This window comes from Pararge aegeria, chromosome 3 (genome assembly GCF_905163445.1).
Source record: "Pararge aegeria chromosome 3, ilParAegt1.1, whole genome shotgun sequence".
In the NCBI taxonomy this organism is placed as follows: Eukaryota; Metazoa; Arthropoda; class Insecta; order Lepidoptera; family Nymphalidae; genus Pararge; species Pararge aegeria.
The window spans coordinates 14,150,819-14,171,359 of NC_053182.1; the positions used below are offsets into that span (position 1 = coordinate 14,150,819).

Below are 20,541 nucleotides of genomic sequence, written 5' to 3' on the forward strand. Positions count from 1 at the left end.
TTGAGACTTTTTTTTAATGATATTTAAGCTAGCGTAACGATAAATTAATGTTTGGGTTTATACATAGACACATTTTTCGAAAATCTAATATACAAAGGGGCAGAATTGTAGGAACCAAGCGTTCGTATCTTAATAATATTAATTGACTGTAGCAGATTGTTGCCCATGTTCGCTTTCGTATTTTCTTTATTGTAATCTTTTAATACTATACTTTTATACTTTTTGTTAAATTTTTATTTATAATTTGACTATATGTTTATGTGGTTTACAATAAAAGTGTATTCATTAAATAAATAAAATAAATAAATATACTACGACAATACACACAGCGCCATCTAGCCCCAAAGTAAGCGTAGCTTGTGTTATGGGTACTAAGATGACAGATGAATATTTTAATAATAGCAATATACATATAAACACCCAGACACTGAAAAACACTCATGCTCATCACACAAACATTTTCCAGTAGTGGGAATCGAACCCACGGCCTTGGACTCAGAAAGCAGGGTCGCTGCAAACTGCGTCAATCGTCTAAATTCATTCATTCAATACTACAGAGATGTCTTCCTAATTTTCGATTTGTTTTGTGTATGGTAATAAAATTGAGTTGTCCTTCGGTCCCATACTATTTTCTTCACAATATACCCATCCCGCCGCTGATACATTTCGCTTGCTCGGCTCGTAAGGGTATTAATGAATTAGTTTTTCCCAAGAGTTGGGCTATCACATGCAAAAATACTTTTCTAATTGCTCTGGTAGGGTAGTGCAAGATAAGCGCGTTCGAACAATCAAAAAACGGACATGGATAAAATAAAGCAAAGTTTAAGTTTATCAAATATTGATATTTATTTAATATACCTATGTCAGTAACATTTTAAGTAAAATAGCGCAAAATATTAAAACTGTCTAAATAACTGAACATAATTATTATTGTCTATGTTCCGGGAATAAATGTGGATAACACCTGACACATAATACAATCATATTGACAATTACTGTTGAAGTTCAACATGATCACGAACTTGACGCAGAACTCCGTGGGTTTTGTGGATTTCTCTACAAATAGCTCTTTGTACACCCATCTTTCTCATATTCGAAGCGTTCAGCTGTATAAGGGTCTCAGCTAAAGTGGCTTTTGTTCTGGCTAACTTTTGTTTCAGTATTTTATTTTCCTCATACAAGGAACCTGAAGAAAGAAACAGAAATAAAATTTAATAACATACATTCATAAAAACTCACATAAATATACTTAATAAGTATACAAAATAAAGACAATTACTTACGAGGCGACAAGTTTACAGCGTCATTATGTTCTAGACTCGAGAGCCGGTCACTGTCTATTCCCTGGTCCGGAGATGTAGATCGATCCTCTTCGGATGGTAGGCCTTCACGAAGCTCGACAATTTTGTCATCATCCTCCATGCCTGCTCTGCGGGTCACTTCAATCTCCAACTGCGAATTAGTTTCCAGTGCCACAGATAACTTTTCTCTTGTTTCCTCAAGTTCTCTTTCGATCCGTAGTCTGTCATGCTGCGCACGCGCTCTTTCGAGAGCCGCTTGAGAAGCTTGAACTGTGGCTTCGTCCGCAGCTCTCCTCAGTGAGCGTTCGGTTTCCATGAATGTAGACTCCAATTCTTGTTTCTCTGTACGTAGTTTCTCTACTAGATTAACATTATAAGCGATTTGCTGTTCGTTATCAGCGAGCCTTATTTTCAGTGCGCTCAATGCAGTTTGTAAAGTTTCCAAATGTTTATTAGTATCAGTTGCATTGGAGCGCTCAGTGTCCAAAGCAGCTTTCAGTTCGTCATTTTCGCTAACTAAATCTTTAATTTGTTGCATAGCGTAGTCCAAGTTTAAAGTCAAATCTTTTTTTTCCTCCTCTAATAGTTGATTGCGCACTGATATATCATTTTGTTCCAACAGTACACTTTCGTTTATAGGTTTATTGTCTTCGGAACGAGATCCGTAAGAAAGTCGCGAACGACGCGTGCGACATCTGTTTGCTTCGGATATACATTCCCGTATGGCGACGCCCGTATCGCATAGACCTACTCGAGCTAGAGAAACGTTTCTGTCTGGCTCTGACCAACATTCAGACTCAGATATAACATCTGCCTGAGGAATGCGTCTTAACGGTTTCTTGGATAAAAAGCGGGTGTTATCATCGCCACAGGCCAGATGATGTCCGAACATTAATGTTAAATCTTCTATTCTCATAGACTGTGAAATATCTAGGTTACTCTCATCCATTGTAAGTTCTTCAGGTGCCATCGACTCGTCCAATTGTAAGCCAACAGGTAGTGCTAGACTTTGCTCTAAAATACTCTCAGCCAGCTTCTTTTTATCTTCGCCAAGTACGCATCTGTAATTTTTAATTTGATTCTATAAATAATATCAATAAAAATAATTGTGTGACTATAATACCTTTGCATAAGAACGATTAACTACATGAATATAAATCATTTCTTACTTATGGGACAATAATTTGTCCAAGAAATATGCCAAGCCTTGCAAACGCCTTGTCAGGAGCTGTTGTAGATTTCTGAAAGGATATTTAATTGTTATAGTAACAGTTTCATTCATATGTATAAATTAATAATTATTAGGTATTCATTTTCAATTTACCCAGTAGCATCATCATTCTGTATGCTTTCGACATTATTCTGTAGTATTCTAACTTTGTTCTCCAAATCTTTAATATGCTCATCTTTACATTTTAAAATTTCCTCATACTTCTCCAATTGAGAATCACTAACGTGAGCGTAAGTTAACTCTTTGTCCTGAAAATAAAATAAGTTCATCGATATTGATTGATAATTGTTATTTCACCATCAGATTAATTTTCTTCCACTAAACAAAAACATTGTACCAATTTTAATTTTTTCATCTCTTTGTCCTGTTGCTGAAGTTTTTTCATGCATTCCTTTATCATGTGTAGTGCTTTACGATTTTCTTTTTTCAACCGCGTCAATTGATCCTGTAATAATCGTATTTAATGAGTAGAATATAAAAAGAAATAACATGAAATAAAAATTAAGCAGAGGAAATTCTTACCAAATCTTCATTGTTAACAGTCACGGCTAAATAATCACTAGAATAAAAAAAAACGAATTAAGACTTAATTGTTACTTGTACAAAATGATGTCATTATTATGGCACTTACCCTGTGGCGGATTCAGACTGATATGTTTCATCCACAGCATCTGTTAGGTGGTCAGTAACCTGGAAATAAATAAAAAAAAAAGATAAAATAATTAGTATATGTTACCGCATTTTGGGAGCCCAGTATAAGGAGGTAAAGAGCTCGCCTTAACTTCGGGGAGCCGAGTTCGAATCCCAGCACTCTCCACCTCTAACTTATCAAATTTATGTGCGTTTTTCAAGTAATTGAAATATCCCTTGCTTCAACGGCTAAGGAAAACATCGTGAGGAAACCTGCATGCCTGAGAGTTCTCCATAATGTTCTCAAAGGTGTGTGGAGTCCACCAATCCGCACTAGGTCAGCGTAGTGGACTACGGCCCTTTCCCCCCTTTTAACCCCTTCTCAGTTTGGGAGGAGACCCATACCCTGTAGAGGGCCGGTAATTGGTTGATATGATGATGATTGCATTATAAAAAAAATTTTATCTTTCATTGTTAAATAATTTCAGAGGTATTACCTTAGATGCTTCATTTGTATCTTTTCTTATCATGCTGTTATTAGACATATCTGCTGCTTCCGTAGATATCGAACCCTTTAATGGTAAACCAAATAACGAATTAAAAATATGTTATCATAAGAAGGGAATATGTTTTAATATTATTTTAGTTTCGAAATAAATAAATCAGTGAAATTTAATAAAATACAATTTCTCAACATACTCAAAATTGTATTCAATTTGTAATGTTGGTAGGTTTATATAGGCAAGTTTCTTATAATTACCTGATTCTCTAACACATCAATTGCCTCCGCAGCCGCAGCGAGCAATTCCTGTTTGTCACTTAGTTGTCTTCTTAGTTCTTCTACTTCCACTTGAAGTCGAACATTATGTTCCAACAATCCCTAGAACAGTTGCATAGTACCATTAACTGTCAGCCTTCAATTACGGGTTGAGTTCGAAGTAAAAAATAAAAACTGCAATCTTACAACTCGTTCGATAATTCAGAATTTCTAAAAAGTTATATTATAAACTGAACACAAAAATAAAAACAAATTTTGAAAGAGCTGTTTTAATATTTCTAAATTTATAAACAGGTGAGAAGTGTTTCGACGGGTTAGGCCCTCCTATGACAAGAACAGGCGATGCTTCAAAAACTCATGTGTTTATTTATTGGCAAAAAAATTCTAGACTTTCGGAAAAAAGAAATAGGTGAACTTGTTATGATAAAATTTATTTTTGTCAAATTAATAGCATCACTTACTTGGACAGCGGGCGGTGCTCCGCTTCCTAATTTTTCTTCAATAAAATAAATCCGCAACTTTAAATGAAAATTTTCTTTCCTTAAATTGTTTAGCTGTTCTTCATACTGTTTCATGCTGACGCCGCTGGCCGTTGTCACGTCTGAAATATTTCAACCACACCCAGGTTTTAGGAAAAGACAAGTCATAGTATTTGCGTAAATACTGAAAAAAATATGTCAATCTTATTCACTTTGGCACCTTGACAACCTTTTGGCAAATATAATGCAGTGATGATTATTAGAGTACAAACAATGAATATGGAATCATTGAGTGTAACAAAACCCCTAGTCGGACGGGCGTCCCTTCAATGTATTTTTTTATCATTTATGGCCTTAGGCCAAAATAAGGTATAATTTAACGCGAAGAATTCAAATGATACACAACACAGGAGTAGCTTATGCATATTATACAACGGAATCATTGCTCCAGTAGTTCGTACGTTCGACTACGGATCACGAGGCCAACTATCATTAACATGTGATAATAACTGTTAAAAGGGTTCAAGCACTAAAACTCTCTCCCCTCTCACAATTAGAGAGAATGTACCCTGCTTTGTGACACTAATAGGATGAAAATGATGGCAAACTACTAAGATGTTTCTACGGTCTAGTTAAATGTATGAGAGTTAAAAATCTAGCGTGAGTTCCTGCGATCAAACCCAAACTGCCAAAGAGACAAAGTTTGTGTTTTCCGTAGAGCGAAATCGTGTTGTATCCTGCTCCGCTTCAGTTAATTCTTCGAACGACCACTAACCGAACACACGAATATAACATATTATTATGAAACTATTATATTTACATACCATGTCCGTCAGCAGGCAGCGTCATTTCTTGCAGTTTTCGTGGGCTGGTGCTGTAAAGTTAAAATAAAATTACGAATTGGTCGACCAGGAGATAAAAAAAATGTCCGAAATCTAGGAAACAAAAACGTTACCTAGATCAGTCTCACGGGAAGGGAATTTTAGAATTAGAATTTTAAATTTGACTGCCTCGTTGATACAGTTATTAGTTTAATTACGAAACACAAGGTCCTGGTATCGATTTCCGGGTAGGGCCAAGTAATTGTTCGGTATTGATTTAATCAGATACGCAGTAGAGCTTTTTGTATATCTGCGACTCAGGCTGCTGGACCTAAAAGCGGCACGTTGCAGGACGTGTTGACATGACAAAGTTGGCTGTTTATAAGCCATGGTTTTCTACTCAAAATCAAGTGGGCCATCTGCTTGTCAGTCTGTCTGTTGTCAGTCAAGGCTATGAAAAAAAAGTAGAAAATTATCAGCACCAGCACAGAGTTGTGGAATTAGTTTCGTCCAGCACCTTGTATCATTGAGTATGAGTGCACGTTAATTAAGTCGGTATTTAATAATTGTTACATGTTACTGTAATTTTAATAACGTTAAAACAAGCCATGCTCTCTGGAGTGAACAACCGATCCTCAGCATTCAATTCCTTTTTTAAGTAAAACTTGTTACCTGACGGAAGTAACGCTCACGTCAGACGTTTGGGTTATTTTGCGCTATTTAAATATCTAATATTTAATTTTCAATAGTGAAGTGAATAAAAATTCCACAGTATAATAAAAAAATTGCAAAGTTTAAGACAAGATGGAAATCATAATATTGTTATTCCTATAAGTATTTTTCTCTTTGTAAACTTTTATTTATAATATAAATAAATAGCAATAATAATAAATGAGGATGAAAGATATAACTAGATTGATAATGATTTGTTATCATACGATTAATTTAAAAATAAAAAAACATTATCACTTGCCTCGACGGTGAAGGAAAACATCGTGAGGAAACCTGCATGCCTGAGAGTTCTCCATAACGTTCTCAAAAGCGTGTGGAGTCCACCAATCCACAATGGGCCAGCGTGGTGGACTACGACCTAATCCATTCTCATTGAGATGGAGACCCGTGCCCTGTCGTAGGCCGATAATGAGTTGATATGACGATGATGAGGATTAATTTTAAATTCTACGAGTTCCAATATCTACTTCATAAAGAGGCCTAAGAAGTGACATAAAATAATAAATAGGTATATTTAGGTAGGTAGGTATCTATCTCTTTTGACCTCGATGAGTGATAAATATAATTATCGTTGCAATTCTCTTACGTAATACGTTTAGTACAGTGAACGGTCAAATGATAGTGACAGAGACAAACTGTGAACATTTTGAATACGCAAGTTTTTAGTTTCCCAACTGACCTTTAATGTCAAAAAGCAATTTTTTATCAAGTCTGTAAGTTATTCTCGCAAAAATTCACGTAACGGCTTACACTATACAGGCACGCTTTAGAAAAAAAAAATATACGTGAAACCCCAAGAGAACAGCTGAAAAAACTAAAAAATCTAAGATATGAACAATACCTGCGAATGCAGGATTGTTAATCGATAATGCAGCAACAAAAACAATTATTACAATAACCGTGACTTTTTGCGTTGAGATACCTAGTCAAACAGCAGAGAAAGTTTTCCGGGAAATGCAGTTTTTATGCGAAAGATGCGGTATGCGGATTTCTGTTATACCTAACTTATATGTAGTAAGTTAAATTTTCATTTGGAAAAGTGAAAATACGAATATTCACCCATAAAATATACTATACTAGCTGTTGCCCGCGACTTCGTCTGCGTTCGATTTAGTTTTTTGATGTGGCATTAAATTGTATGTAGTATCGCTAAGCCTTAAATGAGGGGTTTGCTGCTGTCGGCTGAGGAGTTCTATCCTCTATCTCCAACCACAGTTTGGGCAAAATTGAACACATATTATAACCTCTATAGTACAAAAATAATTATTTAACTCGGTTATAATTTGTCGGAGTTATGGTGTAAAATCGTCAAACACTCACTTCCTCCCAAAGGAACCGAGCTTAATGTCGGGATAAAAAGTATCCTAGGTATATTACTTCTAACACTTCCAAAAATATGTGTACAAAGTTTCATGAGGATCGGTTAAGTAGTTTTTGCGTGAAAGCGTAACAAACAAACATATATTCACATTTATAATATTAGTAGTATTATACATATGGAACAAGCGCTGATAGCCTAGTCCCTCATTAGGGATACCGCGTTCGATCCCGGGCTGAGTTATGTGCGTTTTTAATATTATTCTAACCGCGGAGCAAAATATTGCGCGGAAACCTGCATGCATAAAAGTTCTTCAAGCCATTCTCATGCTGGCGAGAGAACCGTTCGCTTTAGTGAATCGGTAATGGGTTTATGATTATTATATAGAAGCGTTATTCCAAACAAAATGTTGTGCACCGCGCTTGTGATTATCCTCAGGGTGCGAACTGCACGCGGTTTGTATTACACACTCAACTCAAAAAATTTTTTCGCCTCATTTCGGCGGCTATTTTTATTATTATAGCCTTGTTAGTTCACGGAATCAAGATATTTTGCATACTATTGTCGAGATAATTTAATGGAGATTAATTCCATCCATCTTAGACTGTTACTTAGATACTACTGAGTGGTATTTAAGTACTAGTACAGTGCTGTTGTTAAGTTGTTAATCCCAAAATAAAAGAATGAAAGAGAGCAAGCACAGAGCAAGCCTCCTTTATTATTTGTTAGATCTCATCTTTTTTCGAGTAACGAATGGTTGGAATGGTAGTGAATAGGTCCATACTTTCATACTTTATTTGTTCATATCAACCTGGTCCACTACAGGGCAGAACACGGATGCACAATGCGGATCGGTGGACTCCAAACACCATCGCGAACATTATGGAGATTTTTTCAGGCATACAGGTTTCTTCACGACGTTTTCCTTCACTTGCTTAAAGCCACCTCTAACATAGAATGTAAGATTTGCGTGCTGAGATTTGAACTCGGCCCATACGTGAAGCCATAGTCCTACCCACTTTTAAGCTTTTAGGCTACAGTAATTTCTATACTAAGTTTAAATAAAATTTGTTTAAAATTACTTGATGATTACCTAATTCGTTGCAGAATAAAATATAATAGTATTATTGGCTGACATATTATATATTAGATAGATATTTCCATGGGAGACACTGCACTCTGCAGCAATTTATTCATAGATACGGAATCTGACGTAGGTACCAACCTAGATACCTACAACATATTATTATGACGAAAATGAAGGTACATATTATGTATTACAATTTATATTACCTAAAAGGCGATGATATGCTACTGGCCCCATGTTTTGATGTGTTCATTCTTGGTAAAGTAGCCATCTTATTATTCAGACGGATGCATATAATAAAACTCAAAAGTAATAAATACCACAATATCACAAAAACAACACGACTAAATCACAGTAGATACAATCCTAATGTCTATTAATAAATCACATTAAGTCTTTAGCTCTTGTAGGAAATCTTTGGTAATTTTTGGTTATAGAGAGTTAAGCTAGACGAATAATTAAATAAAACAATCACATTGCACGTATTACAAGTAAACAAATAAAATTGTAAACGATGCTGTGTTGATTCACGATGTTTTGACGACACACGAGAGGGCACTGAAATTAGGGCAGACGCCGTTCGGGTAGGAGTCGGGAACACTCGACTAATTTCGTGCCTAAGCGAAAGCAGATTATATATAAGACTCAGTTGCCAAACGGGATGAAAAGAGATGAGCATAGTTGAGGGCGAAACGATACAATCGCACAAAGGGCGGAGACGGATGCTGTTCATTACACATTGTACAGAAATAGACTTAGGAGTTGATCAGTAGGTAAGGTGTTCTAAATTTTGAATATGATACTTATATTAAAACTGCATATGCATGCAGTAGCTGTTCGTATTTTTCACGTTGATCTTGACGGTTTTTGTCTAGCCCGATTTTGACGGGGTTTTCACAACTAGGTTGAGGATTCAACGGGGCACACATAGTCGTATATGATCTTATTAATGGTATAGCTCTGTCTAGGTTGATTCGTATACCAGTTTGTTGCATTGGATTCGATAGATGGCAGAGCTAGAAGACTAGGCGTTAACCAAAAGTCAGTAAAAACAAAAATGAACTTTTCGGAGTGTGTTCAACACTCCGAAATATCTTGTAGAACACTTGTTCTGTTCTCGTGGAACTGTTTGATCTAGTTCCTCCCTCACCTTTTTCCCATAGAACTGCAAGACATCGTTAGGATCAGCGTTTCTTATATATTCCATGGTATAAAGCGGTTTGCTTCGTCGTTATGTATATGCACCGCAAAGATACAGAAATCCCTGTCCTGAGAAAGAACCTCCGAATGGAGAGTTATTGACATTGACATCTTCTAGGCATCTTTTATATTGGGCGTGATTGCAGCCAAAATGTCTAGTAAGAACATTTAAAACAAAATAATAACAAAGGTTTCTTTTTATTTTAGAAATGTATGAGTGCAAGACATCGGACTATTCATGCATGGGATGACATGGGTATCCATATGTAATCCCCCGTATGTAAGATTGAAAGTCACATGCTTTTCAGTGAGTTAGAAAGTAGGTCCGTTTTACACATCTGTGGATTTAATCAAACTCCCTGGCGCAGTTCAGAAGGCTGGTCTGGTGAGAGGCTGTAGACGTGCCACTTAGCGATATAGCATTCTAGTACGATATATTATTTGTCGACCTCCCTTGCGCGGCTGGTCTGGTGAGAGTCTGTAGACGTGCCGCTAAGCGATTTAGCATTCTGGTACGATATATTAATTGTCGACCTCCCTTGCGCGGCTGGTCTGCTGAGAGGCTGTAGACGTGCGGCTAAGCGATTTCGCATTCTGGTACGATATATTATTTGTCGCTCTCCCTTGCGCAGCGGTGAGTGCTGTGGTTTTAAGTTGGAATTCCCGGGTTCGATGGTTCTCGGCAATGGAGATTTGGGGATTTATTATTTCCGAATTTTCTCTGGTCTGATCTGATCTGGTTGTAGGCCTCGGCCGTGGCTAGTTACCATCCTACCGACAAAGACGTGCCGCTAAGAGACTTAGAGTTCCGTCATGATGTCGCGTGGAAGCCGATAAGGGGTATGGGTTAAATATAACTGCCATACACCCTTAGCGATTTAGCCCGCCACAATCTTAGACTGAATCATCACTTACCACCAGGTGTGATTGTAGTCAAGATCTATCTAAAAAAAAAAAACGTTACGTTAACGTTTTTCTGTTATTTAAAAAAATAACGGGTAGAAACTGATTACGGATATTGTATTACTGCCACACCCTTTCCAGATCTAACGATGAGGAACAGGATTCCGAACATTCCACTTAAAATACGGAAACTTTTAGAAAAGAAAAGGAAACTTCGACGTCGCTGGCACACAAGTAGATACACTGAAGATAAAACAGCATTCAATAAAGTGGCCAAAGAATTAAAAACAAAGGTCACAGATAATTGTAATAATGCTTATCAACACAAGCTCTCCACCCTATCAGCCAGTGGAAGGGATGGCTACACCCTTTGGAAAATCACAAAGGATTTTAAGAGGCCCAAGCGACCGATCCCGCCACTCAGACTACCATCAGGTGACTGGGCTCGGACGCCTATTGAAAAAGCCGAACTTTTTGCACATACTTGAGCGAAGTATTTGAACCCAATAACTCCACAAGCGAAGAGTTTGATGCAATAGTTGAAGCAGTAATACACAGCGATCAACAATTGTCGATGCCTCTAAAGTTAGTTACGCCAAAGGAATTAATCCGAACTATACGGAACCTAGAAAATAAAAAAGCTCCCGGTTTTGATCTTATCACTGGTGAGATCCTAAAACATCTACCAATGAAAACAATAGTCTTTCTTACCATGCTTTTTAATGCTATTATGCGAGTGCAATATTACCCGATAATATGGAAGATTTCCCACATCTGCATGATACCAAAACCTGGCAAAGTACCAACGGAACCTTCTTCTTATAGGCCTATTAGCTTGTTACCTATAATATCAAAAGTATTTGAAAAGATCTTATTAATTAGAATGAAACCAATACTAATTGAATCACATATAATGCCAGATCACCAATTTGGGTTCAGGGAACAGCATTCAACTGTAGAGCAGGGACACAGGGTGGCACATAAAATAAGAGAGACTTTAGAAAGAAAAGAATATTGCTCCGCAGTATTCTTGGACATACAACAGGCTTTTGATAGAGTTTGGCATGAGGGGCTTTTGTACAAACTGAAAACGTTGCTCCCAAATTCTCTATACATGATCCTAAAATCTTATCTTAGTCAAAGAAAATATCAGGTAAAATTCGAAGATGAACTCTCCAACATTTACAATATCAAAGCATCAGTACCACAGGGCTCAGTGCTTGGACCGATCCTTTATTCAATCTATACAGCTGATCTGCCGTCCACTTCAGAGGTAGAAACAGCAACGTACGCTGATGATACAGCATGTCTAGCAAGTGACATTTACCCTGACAGAGCATCTCAAAAATTGCAAATTCATCTAGATAAAATCGATCAGTGGCTCTCAAAGTGGCGGATTAAATACAGTGCCTCAAAATCAAAGCACATCACCTTTACGTTGCACAAAGACACAATGGTTTACAATGGGTGGCAAAGAGTTACCGAGTGAAACAACTGTTAAATATCTGGGCCTACATTTGGACAGGAGACTGAATTATGCGCCACTCCAACCAAGAATGAAATCCAAGAGCTACGTGGCGCCAAGCCATACTGTACTGCCCCCACTGCCTGCACTGCTTGGGAGTGTCAAATAGAGTTTCGGTCAAATACCTATCCATTCCGATCTGGGGTAACATCCCAGGATTGAGATAGATCTTTAAATTTATTAAATGGCTTACAGTTGATGTGATACCATATTATTGAGTTATTTGAAGCTGGGATATTGTATAATTTTTACCCAGGTGCAATGAAAGAAAAAGGATTGCGAATCCTGTAACTATAGTGTCACAATTTTTATTAACATGAGTTTAATTGGTTGTCAGAAATGGGGGCTGGCTTTACACCATACAGGTATCAAGGGTGTGGTAAGAAACCAGCAGAAAAAAAAGATCCAATTTTGCTGTAATGAAATTTGCTGTTTGCTTTAGTAAAATCAATTGTAATCTTTGTACGTTAGCCATTGTACATTTTTTAATATTTGATGAGATAATGGCAGACAGACATACAGACACACAGACAAACAAGTGGACATGGTCTCACAATTGGTCATTGTGTTGTTGTTTTGAGCTGTTTTAGGTAGCTAGACGCACAATTTAATAGTAATGAAAAATGGAAACGTATAACATAAAGATTACAGTTTTGAATACTTGACAACCTCGACTATTCAAGAAGTCACACACCTAACTTACCAATTACTTGAAAACATGCCCATACTTTAGAAATATATAATAAAAATGCATCAATTTATCGTGTACTTACATCAAAACACCCTCGATGGCTGATTCAGACATTATTGCGACAATAATTTGTTACCTTAGCAATTGTTATTAGTAGGTACCTTGCAAGTCAAGATTTTTTCAACTTATTTAAGTTAACTCAATTTAGTTGTAGGTACTTAAGTATTTAAATTAATTGTATCCCAATTAAAGAGTTGCAATATTGAATCAAACACTTCCTCACTTCATTAAAATATTATAATCAATTAGGGAAAAGCAAGACCACATTATTTATTTCCCATGTCAGTAATCGGTTACTTTTTTCAAATTTCAAATATTTTTTTTTTTTGCTTGCTCTACAAGGCTGGGTTGTATTGCCCGTTTAACTTATCATGACGCGTGTTTTCTACAAGAAAAATGATATCAATCAAGTTAAATTGAATGAACAATAATGATAATAATAAAGGTTCGTATTTATTTTCGTGCGTGGCTGTGGTGCCGACTATACAAGCAACCATCCATCTAACTAATCCATCACTAATCTGTGGCATTGTCTGTAAGGCCTGTGGTCTTAACCTAAAAAGTTCAAAATATTACATTAAATATATTTTTTTCCTTTCTTTTCTATAGCCCTGTTAGGCCCAAAGATATGGCCTTCGCTTTAAAAATTCGTTCAATTATTAGTAGGTCAATTTTCACAGATCTAAGAACTATTCGTTTATATTCGGACCAGGCTGATGAATCGGAAGAACAACAAAAAGCAATTGATCCTCTAAAAGATAGAACAAAACTTATACCTGTAGAAAATAGTATCAAATACTTGAACAGTAAAGCTTATAAAGAAACTTATGGAGAAAATCCAGTTTGGTTTCTATACAGACGCAATCATAGGGGTGGATTTGCGCCAAGAAAAACAAGAAGAACTTGTATTCGCAATGGGATTATATCAACGGGAAACCCTTGCCCTATTTGCCGCGACGAATACCTCATACTAGACCCAAGGAACACAAAACTATTGGAGCAGTTTATATCTGAATACACTGGCCAGGTTATTACCACATTAATCTGTAGCTGTATTTGCATGATAATTTTATTTAACTTACTAATTACATGTGTGTTTTATCGATTATGTCGTACATAAATCTAAACTTACTAGAGCCTTGTTTGATGTTTTTTATTAGGCCCATAATAGTAAACTATTATCAAGCTAAGTATAGGTTTTCAAGTTTGAATTGATCATTGTTCACTGAGCATCCAAATGAGTTTATTAACGTTCTTATTAACATCTGAGCTCAAGAGAGACGATTTTAGAGGATAGACCTACCACACTGCTTCAATGTAGGTTTTGACAGTTTATTTCAAATACCATTGATAATATACGAGACCAATGGCTCTCTGATGCACACGGGTGGTCACCTCATATTACCTAATTCCGGGTTGTTACTAAGATTTTATTGCATAAGCACCACAGGTCAAAAGTTAATTCATCATAAAGTATGCCTGTTATCCTTGTGAGTTTCTGCAAGCATGTTGATAAAACTAAAAAAGGCAGATCTATGCTATTAATTGTCAATGATAAAACATCTTGCTTTGCAAGTCCTTTTTATAAATTTAGTATGGTAATAAATTTTTATTTTTTGCAGATTTTAGATGCATTTAAAACTGGTCTTTGCCAGAAAAAGCATAAGGAGCTGTTGGTTGCTATTGAACGAGCCTGGGATCAGGGGCACTTGACCTACAGTGTACCTTTCAGGGAATATAATTACTCACTATACAATAAAAATGTTGGAATAAATTAAAAACATGTATTAATAGTTTGATCAATTCTAGTTTATTAAAATATTGTTAGTTGAAATAGTAAGTTTTTTTATTGCAATAGTACCTATTCAGTGTTTAAATTTTAAATATTAAACTATGTGGCATTGGTATTAATTAGGTTTTAAGCATTTCAAAAATAGAGATAGGTGTGGCAGTCTGCTCCTCACAGAATTCTTGGTACACATTAGTGTGATTGTGGTATCATCATGATCAGGGATTCTTGGATGATATTGAAGCATTGATTCAGATAACTTTGTGTCACTATGAAAATAGGTTTAGATAGATTATACTCTGCCTAAATGTTTGACATTCTCTGCTTATTTAATATTGGCAACCAGATGCTGAGTGTAACTCCAAACCATTTCTGTTTGGGTAATGCTTGAAACTTAAGTAAATAAAATATCAGGATTATAAGAAATGCTTACCTTTAAATGAGTGAAATTAGTTGGAAGCAATGACTTTAAACCCAATAAATGCATTGGCAATTACTAAAATGCATTTAATTGATATACAGACAATTTAAAAAAATAACTAAATGAAAAAAACCCATTACTGGCCTATTATCTGATCCACAATGAGAAGGGTTTGGGGCTTTAGTCCACCACATTACGGAGAACTCTGAGACATGCAAGTTTTCCTTGAAATTGAAAAAAGTGATATTTTAATTGCTTAAAATGCACATAACGTAGACAAGTTAGAGGTGTTTATTGAAGTTAGAACTCGGCCCCCTGAAAGTCCTCACCCCTAGGTGGCTAGTCTATCACAGCTCCATTATTAATGTGAATACACTTCATTAAAGCTTAGGACAGCAATGACAGCAAGAGCAGGCTTGAGATTTTTTCTGTCCTTATTCTAATTACAAAAGAGTGTAAATACTATGACAGAACTTGTTGCTTGTTAAATTTGCTGCTGTGTTGCATAATATTTAATGGTAGTTAATCCATGTTAAAAATGCTGACAAGTGATGCTTATAGTGAAAATGCTCTCACATTACATTCATGTAAAGTTATCTATCATTTTTGTTCTATTTCTTTGTAAGAGTAATTCTCTTATAAGAGCTGACTTTTCTCTCTCTAGGATTGATATCCGTTCATTCTTGCGGTTAACTTCCTGAAAAAGTAAAAAAATAACATTAAACAATAAACAACCACAAGGTACACAAAACAAGAAATTAAACCAATTCGTTTGGTAAACGAAAAATTACTTTAACAGGACAATCTTTAAGAGCATAGATGTAGCTTCAATGCGCGTTGGTGGGCTCTAACAACTATTACCTCAAGTAAGTTATAACAACCAGGACCCACAACTTAACGGACATATTTAAAAATACCGTTAGTATACAACCAAATGTTAGATAGATCAATTTTCGGAAATACTCAAATTTATTTATTAATGAAATATTAAAAGTTTGAATGCGAAAGTATAGGTATCTATAGGTTTCATTATTCATGTAAGTATGTGCAATGAACGATACTCCACGGAACTGGCCATTTCTCGGCAATATGCTATATGTCTGTGCTGCAGTTTAAACCGGACAGTAAAAATAATCCCTTGCGAAATCCGCTGTACTGCAATGCCATCCTGTGCAGTTAAGTACACAGCTAATTAAAAAAACCTACCTCAGCAAGCATTCGGTTCTGTGACCTCAGCACAGTAGCATTGTTAGGCGTGGTTGGCGTAGTCGCCGGTAAAGCAAGGTTCATGTGCAGGGAGAGTTGCCCATGACGCCACCCAGCGGCCAGGGCTCCAAGCTGTCGATTCAATTCCAAAACACGCGCCCGTAGCAGCTCCAAGCGTTCTTGATGTGCTTCATTCCAAGGTTCCTTGATAATAATGTCAGTTTAATTAAGTTCGTTTCTATAAGTAAAATCCTTGATTTAAGATTTTATTCGCTTTGCGTTGGAGCTTAATGGCGCAATCTCACTTGGCGTAGTGTGCTAAACAGTAACCAATAGTTTCATCACTTTTTAAAATAAGTATAGAAAATGAAGTGTGATAAAATCAATAAAACAACAAAATAAAAAGATTTTCTTTATGTAAGTTTTTGTTACTTTCTTAACAAATTAAAATAAAATACTACACTAAAAAGTAACGAAAAGATTAGTTACAATTATAAGACATGTACCGACCCACTTGACGGCACGTTTTTCCTGGTCGTTACGACCATTAGTGATGACCGAAGCCTCCCTCAAGATAGCGAAAATTTAGAAATTATTAATCTTTAGTTTAGCCTGTCGGGGAACCCGGTACCTCCCTCTATTAAGACCAAACTCTGCCAAAAATACTTACATCTATATACATAAGCCTACGCCAAGTGAGGTTCCATCAAAGGAGGTATACTAGGGTAGGTAGGTTTATATTGCAAAAACGGGAAAAAGAGATTTTCTGCAAATCTTGTCGGTACCTACAATATAATGCTACGCGTATTTCTGGTAGTTACGTTTCGGTGGGTAATAAACTTTAAGAGTCAGGTACTTATGAGCGGTTATATTTTATGAATTGAAAATGAAATGCATCACTTGTACATAATATTGTGCTCTCTGAACACATTGTAATTCCCACCTAAAATATAATTTACTAGCGTACCCAAGCCGCTTCGCCGGGCTAGATTTTGCTTTATTTTTTTTAAACAATAAACTTACATCATTAAATTTTTAATCTAAGTCTCATAATATATTAAATCTTTTATTTCTCTCCGTATTCATTCTCGTCTAGTCTCTTCTCGAGCGGGTGAGATGATTATTTGCACCCATGTACACCCAACAATAGAATATCATCATAGTAAATAAAACCTGTATTTGACATTTCAAAAATAGGAGTGCTCCGATCGTCACCAAACTTTACAGGATTACTCGCCAGGTCAATCCGGAGATTCCCTGAAATTTTCATTGAAATCGGTCCAGCCGTTTCCGAGCCTATACGGAACATACCCACACACTTTCTCTTTTATATAAATCGAAGATTATTAAGTCTTTACTGTCGTATACTCAACACTTTCAGCACTGAACTTTGAGCTGATTCTAATATTTCTCATATTTATTATAATTATTATTTTTTGGTTATTAGCACTCAACTAAATATAAAAGTTTATATCAAGTCATTAATCTTACCACATAAGCACCCATCCTTCCTGCATAGCGCATCTTATCTTGAACTTCAGTTAACTGCTTTAAATACCACTCTCGAGCCTCCTCTACAGCTGTTAACCCTTGCAACAGTACGTCTTTTTCCTGCTCGATCTGTTTCATTTTTTTTAGCAGATTATAATCAACACCATTATGCAGTGTATGCCGTCGGGGTTCTCTTCGACGAGGTGTTTTTCTAAGATTCGGTTGTGTCCCATTTGCTGATCTACCATCGCCAAGACCACGGTCTTGTCCTTCTATAGAGCGCGTTATTTCTTCAAAATCTAACTTATTGTCACCTAAATCATCATTCCCTAATGTGTCCTCAGATTGGAATTTTCTAGAATTTTCTTTCCTTTCCATGCCGTTTTTTTCTAACCGTGGCGGTTTTGGCGGTCCGAAAACTCTATGCGATTGAGAGGTATCGTTTTTAGACGATGTTTTACCGTTGGAAAGTAATTCTGGTAGTGGAGCGTCCTTGTTTTCAATCAATTGAGGCATACTGGTTGTTCGATGTTGTGTCGAATTCCCCGATGCTCGCATCAAGTTCCAACTCCTGTCTCTATTATGAGCGTTATCTATATCCATTAACGGAGCAGAAGGAGGACGGTGCAGTTGAGCACTACTCATTTGAGAGTGCAACCCTTTATTGTCAATATCTTCATTAATTGCGTTAATTTTATTTGACGCGTTTTGCACTTGATTTCGCAAGAGACAAATTTTGAGACCAGTGCAAAAGCTTTCAAATGTTAGAAGTCCATCATGGGAAGCAACTTTTTGTAGGCTTTCTATAACACCGCGGGGAAGCCCTTTCGTGCGGTCATCGCGCCATCGGTTTTCGATATCCGTTAATTTTACATACCCAGTGTGCTTATCATCCATGATATCAAACAGCGTTCTCATTGCAGAGACAAATTGTTTTGGTAAAGATTCCATGTTCGAAGGGTTGTAATGTATCATATTATATTTTGTTATAATTAGAAGGGGCTCAAACAGGAAACAATCGAGATTTTCAGTTGAAAAACATAGCTGTCATAAAATATTTTAACCTTTCTCACGATATTCACTTAGGCTGTTTATATCAACTGAACACAAATATTTACTTATGAAATTAAAAAATCGATTTCTTACACGACGCAACCTGCGATCTTATTAATCTGATATACCTACGTCGTCTACTAGAAGTAATTTAAGAAAGGAGACAAAAATAAGGTCGCTTAGTATACGGTAGATTTTATAATATTATGTAGTGGGCGAGTGAACCGGCTAGTCGGAGTGATTTTGCGGACTGCAGGCCACAATCGTAAGCAAGAAAACCGGTCAGACTACATTTCGGGCAGGTAGAGGCCGTAGCTAGACTTGCCTTTACTTAACTGATATACCTATATCGTTACGAAAATAGGTTCATCTTTGATTTCCCTACAATTTTGTTATGTTCACTCTGAAATTCCAATACTAATGATTTAAATTGATATAAATTTCAAACGGCGGAAAAAATTGTGTCGTTTCTCTAGAAGGACTTTTTTAATAAAATTCCGTCTCTTGTGCTCCCTTGTTTAACTGTCTCGTTGGTCTAGTAGTCAGCTTACTTTACTACGAATTCGGATCTGGATTCAATTCTTAGTTCTGGCCAATAATCGTTATGTATTACATTTTTCTTACTAGAAATTCTCAGTACTAGAATGGAGGTAGGCGGGCAGCATTTAATCGTCAGTCCCGTTAAAACGTTAAATCCCACCAACCCACATTTGAACAGCGTAGTGGACAGACTAAGCTCTTATCCCCTCTCTCCTTTATGAAATGAGAAACTAAGTATTTTCCCAGCAGTGGACTCTAATAGGCTGAGAATTATATGTTGTTGTAAACCAATGTTGTTGTTGTAAACCCACGTTGTTGTTGTAACGTTTTTACTAATTAGGTACAAGGAAAACACAATGGGTGTCACCATTATGACTTCGTTGTATCTAACCTAATCTAGAATGTAGCTTCAATATTAAAAGCTTAGAAATATTCATGTGGAATGGGATTCATTCTATATACTTAGATCAAAATTAATGAATTGTTTAAATAAAATTGTAAGTTATAGATTTCAAAATTCATTCCACTAAGTATCAAAATTAATAATTTTAATTTTTTATGTTCCTGAAGCACGGTCGAGTTTGTGTTCATTTAAAAATAATCACAGACAATAATGAAAATCCATATGTAAAGCCAGTAGATCAAACAAGATAATAATTATAGTCAAAACTTAACCTAACTTAACGTACAGTTTGTATACTCATTGCGCATAAGAGCTACGATAGGGTTCCGCCATACCGAATAGAAAAATAGGACTTGATTAGAATCATGTTACTGTTATCTACAGAGTTACTTTTTGCGGTCGAATATTGTCACATAACAAGTAGACTTGATAGGTAGGTAGCATAGAATTAAAAACATATCTAACATGTAACAACATTATCACGTAACACAATTATATATATATATATATAATACAACTTATAAGTCTCTTTTAGCCCAAAAAATAATAATGAAATAATAATTTAATGATCATCATTGAGCTGAGCTCTGAGCTCTTTTATAACTATTGTTTAATAGAGTTCAGTGTCTTCTTTAGTTCTTTAAAACTATTTGACCCATTTAAATTAACAGAAGAGTTATTGCAATCGGTTTGGCTTTGCTGAAGATATCTACAAATTCTCGTTTTAGAATTCTGTAAATCTTTTTTTGGTGCCGAATTCGGTTGATGTTATTGGCGCTGTTGGAGTTGATTATCATTAAAATAAGGATCATAGAACTAGCTACTAGTTTACGGATTAGATACTTGGACACAAAAAAAATCCTATTGCAAATCAAATTGAAT

At 36.0% G+C, this 20,541-nt stretch overlaps 3 protein-coding genes across 4 annotated transcripts; 1 reads left to right on the forward strand and 2 right to left on the reverse strand.

The window, feature by feature from the left end:
- Window positions 1–870: 870 nt before the first annotated feature.
- On the reverse strand, window positions 871–13,042 carry LOC120637157 (centrosomin). 2 transcript variants are annotated; one of them, XM_039908826.1, is made up of 12 exons: window positions 12,779–13,042; window positions 5,244–5,293; window positions 4,402–4,541; window positions 3,923–4,042; window positions 3,660–3,734; window positions 3,164–3,222; window positions 3,055–3,091; window positions 2,870–2,977; window positions 2,626–2,780; window positions 2,471–2,542; window positions 1,284–2,362; window positions 871–1,186 (listed from the first exon to the last, which is right to left on the reverse strand). In XM_039908826.1, the coding sequence occupies exons 1-12, from the start codon at window positions 12,808–12,810 to the stop codon at window positions 993–995; spliced, it is 2,121 nt and encodes a 706-aa protein (XP_039764760.1). In that variant the 5' UTR covers window positions 12,811–13,042; the 3' UTR covers window positions 871–992. The 2 variants fall into 2 exon arrangements, with proteins under 2 accessions (XP_039764760.1, XP_039764759.1); XM_039908825.1 differs by lacking the exon at window positions 12,779–13,042 and adding an exon at window positions 8,584–8,945.
- A 234-nt stretch (window positions 13,043–13,276) lies between these two features.
- Window positions 13,277–14,592, forward strand: LOC120637129 (28S ribosomal protein S18b, mitochondrial). Its single transcript, XM_039908786.1, has 2 exons — window positions 13,277–13,783; window positions 14,379–14,592. The coding sequence occupies exons 1-2, from the start codon at window positions 13,385–13,387 to the stop codon at window positions 14,532–14,534; spliced, it is 555 nt and encodes a 184-aa protein (XP_039764720.1). The 5' UTR covers window positions 13,277–13,384; the 3' UTR covers window positions 14,535–14,592.
- Window positions 14,593–14,628: 36 nt separating this feature from the next.
- Window positions 14,629–18,884, reverse strand: LOC120637142 (suppressor APC domain-containing protein 2). The gene is made up of 3 exons (XM_039908806.1): window positions 17,664–18,884; window positions 16,173–16,376; window positions 14,629–15,663 (listed from the first exon to the last, which is right to left on the reverse strand). Exons 1-3 carry the CDS (start codon window positions 18,636–18,638, stop codon window positions 15,550–15,552), a joined length of 1,293 nt encoding a protein of 430 aa, XP_039764740.1. The 5' UTR covers window positions 18,639–18,884; the 3' UTR covers window positions 14,629–15,549.
- Window positions 18,885–20,541: the final 1,657 nt, after the last annotated feature.

Bases quoted from the DNA above. Each gene is read 5' to 3' on its own strand.
- LOC120637157 (XM_039908825.1), bottom strand. From the start codon at position 8,648: ATGGCTACTTTACCAAGAATGAACACATCAAAACATGGGGCCAGTAGC. The intron at 3,223-3,659 runs GTAATACCTCTG...ATTTATTTCCAG, and splicing joins ATACAAATGAAGCATCTAAG to GTTACTGACCACCTAACAGA. The intron at 2,978-3,054 runs GTAAGAATTTCC...CGATTATTACAG, and splicing joins CTGTTAACAATGAAGATTTG to GATCAATTGACGCGGTTGAA.
- LOC120637129 (XM_039908786.1), top strand. From the start codon at position 13,385: ATGGCCTTCGCTTTAAAAATTCGTTCAATTATTAGTAGGTCAATTTTC. The intron at 13,784-14,378 runs GTTATTACCACA...TATTTTTTGCAG, and splicing joins TATCTGAATACACTGGCCAG to ATTTTAGATGCATTTAAAAC.
- LOC120637142 (XM_039908806.1), bottom strand. From the start codon at position 18,638: ATGATACATTACAACCCTTCGAACATGGAATCTTTACCAAAACAATTT. The intron at 16,377-17,663 runs GTAAGATTAATG...ATTATTATCAAG, and splicing joins GAAGGATGGGTGCTTATGTG to GAACCTTGGAATGAAGCACA. The intron at 15,664-16,172 runs GTAGGTTTTTTT...TTACTTTTTCAG, and splicing joins AGAACCGAATGCTTGCTGAG to GAAGTTAACCGCAAGAATGA.